Here is a 7,973-nt window from a genome sequence, read left to right on the forward strand (position 1 = left end):
AAGGTATAATAGAACCAAACTGACATTTTATGCTTTTGAACTGGTGATTACTGAATGGTGACCGACATCAAGCGCCGAAACGTAATAAAAACCATTGTTGAAAAACCAATAGCTGTTAAAATATATTTTCAAATATATATATATATATATATATATATATTATATATATATATATATACTACCGTTGTATATTGGTAAAATGTATGAAAACACTTGTGAGTGTATGGGTACCTGAGTGAGTGAGAGTTTTCACCTGGTCGGCGATACTTGCGATTTAAATTGCCAAAGGAATGTCACATCATGGCAATGTCAGCTAAAAACTAAAAGCGCACAGGCTATTTTATTATCACCAGTCTTCAATTGTCCCTCGACCTGGGCGCTTCTCTCGAAATAAAATCATCTTTGGTTTAAATTTTTAAGTTAACCATGGACTTTGTACACAAATTGGTAATAACGACTGCTTTGTTAAATGATTAAATAATTAAATATGGATGTTCCCATTCGTGTAGGTTTAAACAGTGATTTAATCGAAAGATTCTGTAGTTTTGTTGATGGGTTTTAAGTGATACATATTAATTTTAAACGTTTATTTTCATTTCTAATAAAAGCAATAGTAAACAAATTTACTTCGTGTTGATTTTTATTACTGAGCTAATGAAAATTGAAAATTTTTATCTAGAAATCTGAAATATATTAATAAAACAAATTGTAACCGACATTCCAATATGGGCTATAAATCTTTTTCGGTTTGAACTTAAATTAAAATTATTAAAATGAAATTGATTTTAAAGTCACGAAATAAACTATTATTCTAATAAAGGAGTACTAAATAGATATATACAATTATTGATTAAAAAAAACTCCCAACTGTTGAAACTGTTAAGTTTTTAAAAATATTTGAATACATTTTTATGAATGTAAAACTATTCTAATACATTAGCAATTAAATAATTACACTTATTCATTAATAGAAAAATTTTAGTAATTTTACTAGATAGAAATTAAATTATTTAATTTTATGGAACTTTATTATTTTTAAATATTTTATTATCTTTAACAGTCTTCAATTCTAACACGTTTCGTTTTACAGAAAATATAAAATGAAGATTTTAAATGAATTATGTTATTGGAGAATATTAAGATAAAGACTAGTAAATTTAAGGGCATTTAATGAACAAATGAATAAATACTTATATAATATGTTTTTGCAATATCAACTTATATTCTGATTTTTTTTTCAATTTATCCTGTGCGCACTGTTGAGGAATAGAAACAAAAAATAACTTAAAATTGTTAAGTTTTTTTTGTAACAATTTTGATATTGAAATTAGTGAAACACATTCAACGGAAATAGTAGGTACATTAAACAAAAATGAGAGATATTTGATTGAATCTTTATTATTTTCATCCCTTGCGATATATAACCCTATGCTAAACTTTATTTTTGTCAATAATAATTCATATAGATTGACTATTGTAATGAATGTTATGTGTACACTACATAGACCTTATGGTACACTAGGGTTTATACAAAAACTGACATTTCAGAAAACCGGTTTTCGAATTTTCATTTTACTAAAAAACTGGTTTTAACCGGTTTTCGAATTTTATATAGAAAATAAATTTTTGCTCGAATATTCTGTAATTTATCCGCAAATTTAGTGTAATTTAGAGTAGTATTTGACTGAATTTATTTATTGTTCAATTTTATAGATAGTAAACAAAATTATTTTAATTTTAATTAGTAGAACTAAAAAATAATAGTTTATCTTGATTAAATAACTTTGAAAATAATTATTTGTTATTTATGCATCATTTTCACATATAAGAATGAAAATATTTTTATGATAGTAGGAAACTATTCGAATAAATAAAAATAATACATTTTATAAACAAAAAAACAATTAATTAAATAAAAAAATAAAGATATATTAGATACATGTTGATACATACTTGTTACTATCAATTTTAGTTTTAAAAACAATTAAGCTAAACTTTTATTTCTGTTCCGAGCAATTTTAATTAATTAATTTTAAATATTTTAATTATTTTTTGTTAATAAAATATGATTTAAAAAAACTGAGAACGTATATTGAATTGCTACTTAGACGTGTCCTTTGTTTACGCATAAAATTTCCTGAAATAGAAAATACTCTCATACTTGTAATAATTCTAAATTTTTTGTTCTTTAGTTTGTGGCTTCTAGAGTTTAAAACTCTTTTTTTTTTTTTTTTTTTTTTTTATATTTATTTATATATATATACATTATTTTCATATCTCAGTCAGGCAGAGTTGCCTGGTATGAGAGATTATGAAAATAGTTTTCATATAATATATACATTTCATTTGACTATAATATCTATTTCATTAATATAATATCTATATATAACTAAAAATATCTTTATATATATATCTCTTCAGTCTTCTTTGTCTTCAATTTCCTTATAGTGTTTTTTTATTTTTCTTTTAAGTTTGAGTTACACTCAACTTCAAAACTCTTTTTTCAAGAAGAAGTTACACTGATTTAAATTGATACATACACTGGTATAAAAATCTAAATTATTATATTAGGTTTTCAAATATCTCCCTTCCGCTTTTTTGCTCTTTATTCAATGCAATTCAAAAGACAAAAAGGCGGAAGGGAGATATTTGACAACCTAATATACAAAACCTTTCTGGGAACCATTGCAGACTGATAAGATATCAAATGCTATTGAAACGATATGATTTCAAGAATCAAAACGCTTTCATCTATCTGTTATATTTGGCGATATTGTCATTTTCCATTTATACAGTGAAAACCGTTTTTTTTACTAAAAAACCGGTTTTCGAATTCCATAATTTTCGCCAAAAAAACCGGTTTTTAAAACCAATTTTTGAAAACCGACAAACCCTAGTGTACACCCTCTTCAAACATTGATCGTCAAACGCATTGATCATCCTAGGTCCTCGACAAATGTTTATTTTTATTTCATGTAATTTTAAAATGTTTCTTTTTGTGATTAGATTTTAGCAATCGCGTTCGCGATGTGTTCGTCGGCGGAAACTCGTATCACGAAGCTGCATCCACTAATTCCGCTACAATCAATATCCCTGGCATTAGACTATATGCTACAACATCCTGAATATCTGAATATAGATAGCATTTTCGGAGTTACGATAGCTGAAGGTAACGCACATTTATATCAAATATCAATATATATACACCCACGGCCGGTCCTGGTGTCCCCAGCGCCCGCATGCCATTTTTTTTCTAGCGCCCCCTTTTTATTTTAACTGTTAATTTCTTTAAATACTTTTTGATAATTCTGGATTTAGTACACAAAAAATTATTTTCAATTTATTTAGAAAATCTCGATTTTAGTGTTGCTCGTAATTACACTACCGAACTATTTTCAAATTCTTATTTTCAATTTAAATTTTTAGTACATTCAAAAATTGCAGTAGGTTCATTATTGCTTGCAATTATTTGGATTTTGAAACATTTTGCTTATTAATTCCATTGAGCAAATCATAGAGAGCAAAAAAATTCTTGTTTCTCATTATTAAACATAACACTGGTACTTCATGTTGGATTATTTTATTTTAATTTTTCATTGTTTAAAATATCTACAATTGCATCGTAAACTGCTCCTAATTGATATAGTAAGGGCCGAAGTGTATGTATTTATCTATACTTTCTCCTCGAGTATAAGATTTTTGTTTTGAAGTTAAAAAAATATTGTCTAAGATTAGTAAAAGATGCAAAGAAATTATATTTTTTTAAAATTATATTGAAAAAACTATATTATAAATTTCATATACGAGCTCGTTTTGGCGCCCCCTAAGGCGTGCGCCCGCATTTTTGCATGCATCGCATTCAAGGTAGGACCGGCCCTGTATACACCATTACCTCGGTTTTTGTGTTTGTTTTGCGATTTCTGGAAGTTGCGTCGCTCATTAGTTAGTTTGCAATTTATTCATTCATTTAATTATTTTATTTTCACATTCTTCTTCAAGCTTTCAAACTTTTTTTACGCAGTATTTATAGTTAGCAACCCATTGGTTAATTTATCTATATATTTGATAGATTTTTTATTATTAGAATTAATTCAGATTTAAAAGTGATCATATATTATTTAAGAAGATTTTTAAAATTTTCTGATTTTTATTTGATCTAACTCTCTTAAAGTTGTATCATACATATATCTTAATATACCTGACAGCCCGTTTGCGCAATATCGATCACCACCTTTCGAATTTGGATAGTTCTAAAAGTTGGACAAGATCTCTATTGCAGAATCTGATATCATCCTGTAGCATGATAAGAAATAATATGATGAAAATGGCGCAGAAATCTGCAGATGATGATGACAAAAGTAAGTTAATAATTAAACTAACTAAAAATATTATACATGGTTCATGGATAGACATAAAAGTGCTTGAATATAGTCAATTGTTGACATGAATGATTGCAATCATTCACAGATATAAATAGTACAAAAGAATACAGACATTGGGTGCTTCAACAATACCTCAAGTCAATTTATTAACTTCCCGTAGGGTAGTTATAGTAATGGGCCGAAAATCGAAAATGCAAATTTTTGCATTTCTCGACGTTTTGAAGGTTTCTAAATATTTTGGCATACCTCAGAAAAAATGGATGTGTGTGTGCGTGTGTGTTTTGTATGTCCGCATTTTTTCGTCCACACTTTCGGCCGCACGGATCAACCAATTTGAATGGTTTAAAAAACATTCGATCCCTACTGATGATGATTAGTTTTTGGCAGAAGCAGGTCCAGCCGTTATGGAGATACGGAGCAAAGAGTGCAGAAAATACAAATCGAGTTTTTGAGAGAACGGAGTATTGAATTTGAATGATCTAAAAAACATTCAATTTGTAATGATGAGGTGATTAGTTTTTGGCAAAGACAGGTTCAGCCATTTCGAAAATACAGAGCTATATGTACAAAAAATGGCTGTTTTTGAGAGAACTAATCGTCCGATTTGAATGATTCAAATAACTTTCTGCTTGTTTCAACAAAATAATTGCTTTCGGAAAACAAAAATTTTGTTCCATAATTATTTTTTTTCAATTTTTTTTGTAAATTTTTTTTTTTTGGGTATTGAAAATAATTGAGATATTAATTTTAATTCGTACTAAAGTTCTAATATACTTTAAACAAATAATTTTAAACTTACTTACTTATTTTAAACTTTAAACAAACTTTGCAATTCAGTTTATATAATTCTTATTAATTTGCCTTAAGGCACGATGCCAAGCACACCACTAGTTTTAGTTTGTATTGAACTTAATAACATATTCTGGTAATTAGACTTTAAACTTGAAAAATTAGATTTTTAACTTAATAAAAATAATTAATAATTTGTAAAAAGCATATAATGATATTAATCAGATGAATTCGGAACATAGAACGAAATATTTTGTTTGATAGTTGCATATTGATAGTTATATTAGCCTATTCTTTGATTTATTTTATACTCTTCTAATATAAAAATAAGCCAAATAAAAACTGTATGTATAAATATATTTACCTTAAATAAACAAATTAATTATCTATTTTCTAGTTTTTAAGAAGTTGCTTGATCCAAGTCTTTGGTCAGATGATATATATCCGAAGAAGTTGTCTTTGACAGAAGATAGAAACAATTGGAGTATTAAAAAGATTCGGGCGCACATGTTTGCAGGCAGTCCTAATGAAACAACATCGGGTAAAATTTTCAATTATTTTATAAAACAGTATTGATAAAATTGGTAGATATTAATTATTAGATATGTATTTCATGTTTATTGGCCTCTGACTAATATCAAGATAGATGGGCAGGTTTCAAAGGGCAAAATGCATCTATTTTTTATATTATTTTCACCTAAAACTGAAATAAATGTTTTGTACTTTTTAAATTATAACAAAAGATTTTGAATCAGATAATTGCATAATTGAGATGATTTTAAACGCCCATGGATCATTTCATGAACATCTATCAACAAAATATAACAATTGCTCTATAAGTGAACACTGCGCTCAAATTATGATAAATGGATCAGTTTCCGGTTACCCTTTGACCCACAGGTGAAAAAAATAGGTTTAATTCATAATATTTTTTAAATATGCGATATAATGTTTATTATTTACAGTGCATGTTCTTTTTAGATTATTGCATTTGATAATCAGCAAAAGATTGAGATGCTCCTTCAAATCTGCTTCACAAATTGGTGTAAATTCTTCTGAGATATGTTCCTTAGTATATTCAGAATTGTTTGCCATATATAAGAACAGAATACCAAGTTTTGCAAGGGATCTGTTTATTGAGCAAAGTAAGTAATATTTTATTTCATATAAATAGTTCATTTTTGCAATTAAGGGGCACACCTAGTGTGAAAGTTTCAAAAAATCAAATTTTAAATTTTTCCATATTTCGATAGGTTATACCTTTAAAAATAAAAATTTTAAATCGATATCTTAAATAGTTTTGAGTTACAAACATTTAAAAAAGTATATATAGTATATAGTATAACGATCATTTTATCTTTAAACGCGTTGCTGGAGTGATTACTCGGAGACAAATCATCCGATCGCTATCAAATTTTTTTTGCATCTCCTCTCTATATAGTTCTCCATATGATGACTCTCCAGTTTTTTGACCTGGCCGAATTTTGGCTGGCCGAAAACGAGTAAAATTTTGAGAAAAATTTAACTTTTTTTCAACATGCCGCCATTTTTAATTTTTTTGCGTCAATTTTTTATTTTTTTGTTCGCCCGAGGGTCATCGTACAGACAATATGTTTTAGTTTAACGAGATTTTTTACGGAGAGGCTTGCAATCCAGCAGTGGAGGACCTTTTTTTGGCGCCGCCGCAGATTCCGTGTCATTTCAAAAATATTTAATATTTTATTTCAAAAATTTTACTGCGTATTCTCAAAACATGTATAAATATACCCTCAAAACTTTAAATAGATGGATTCACTAGCTTTTTGTTTTTTTTTAATTCCGGTAAATGACCTTTTTGGCTGTTACACTGGGTGTGTCTCTTAAAGGTAAGTGGCATTTTGCCTCAAGGCAAGTTGCATGAACTTCCTGATATGTGTAAACTATTGGAGATTTGAAATTTTGCAATATTAACTTCACAAAGAAGAAGTTTAAGTTTTTGCCAGCAAATCTTGCAAAAATCCGAACAGGCAAATAATAAATTGAATTTTATTTAGTTTTGCTGTGTGGAATCGAGGGATATGAAGAGTTTTTCCACGTGAAACTATATGAGGGCTGTAATAAATTGGCAGAGCAATTTAGGATGTTGGGTCCTTATACAAATCGTATAGCTTTACAGAGGAAACGTTTATAGGAGGAAATCTGGTCCAACTGACGGACGGATGTGTAAATCATATCACAGGACTTGCAACTGCAGCTCTGGCTGTATACATAGATTTAACTATTTTAGAAATGTATTCATAATTTATACTATTGATGTGTATAAATTCATAGTTTTGTGGCATTTTTATGTGTAAGTTATACCTGTGATTTGTTTTATTTTTGAATTTTTCTTGGAAAAAAAATTAAATAAAAACTATTTTTTATGGATTCCTAGATTTCAAAGTTCGAAAATGTTCGGACCACTTGTATAAAATCATGTACTTGAATTGAGTGAAAAATCATTGACTTTTTTTTAACAAGATTGAAGTGAGTGAAAAATGTAGATGTTTTGACAAGTTTTGATTTGAGTGAAAATGTAGATCATTGACAAAAATAATTTCGAAAAAAATATAGGAAAAAAAATATTCGAAAAAAATTTTTTGGCAAAAAAAATTCGGTAAAGTTTTGAAAAAAAAATTTAAAAAAAAATTAGAAAAAAATTTGGAGAAAAAAAATGCTGAAAAAAAATTTTAGAAAAAAAAAAATTTAAAAATGAGGATGTTTGATTTGAATGAATCCATGAGTTCTGACATGAAAGATTAAAGGAAAAAATGTGTACGTTTT

At 27.6% G+C, this 7,973-nt stretch overlaps 1 protein-coding gene and 1 pseudogene across 1 annotated transcript; one reads left to right on the forward strand and one right to left on the reverse strand.

Moving 5' to 3' along the window:
• Nucleotides 1-368: 368 nt before the first annotated feature.
• LOC113370386 (UPF0764 protein C16orf89 homolog) lies at nucleotides 369-7,341 on the forward strand. The gene is made up of 7 exons (XM_026611052.1): nucleotides 369-447; nucleotides 3,007-3,169; nucleotides 4,206-4,358; nucleotides 5,569-5,712; nucleotides 5,927-6,071; nucleotides 6,153-6,316; nucleotides 7,205-7,341. Exons 1-7 carry the CDS (start codon nucleotides 427-429, stop codon nucleotides 7,339-7,341), a joined length of 927 nt encoding a protein of 308 aa, XP_026466837.1. The 5' UTR covers nucleotides 369-426.
• A 37-nt stretch (nucleotides 7,342-7,378) lies between these two features.
• The window catches only part of LOC113370387, a 14,387-nt pseudogene continuing 13,792 nt past the window's right edge, over nucleotides 7,379-7,973 (reverse strand).

This window comes from Ctenocephalides felis, unplaced genomic scaffold, assembly GCF_003426905.1.
Source record: "Ctenocephalides felis isolate EL2017-DRISC unplaced genomic scaffold, ASM342690v1 CF-g0.4_SCAFFOLD_01492, whole genome shotgun sequence".
In the NCBI taxonomy this organism is placed as follows: Eukaryota; Metazoa; Arthropoda; class Insecta; order Siphonaptera; family Pulicidae; genus Ctenocephalides; species Ctenocephalides felis.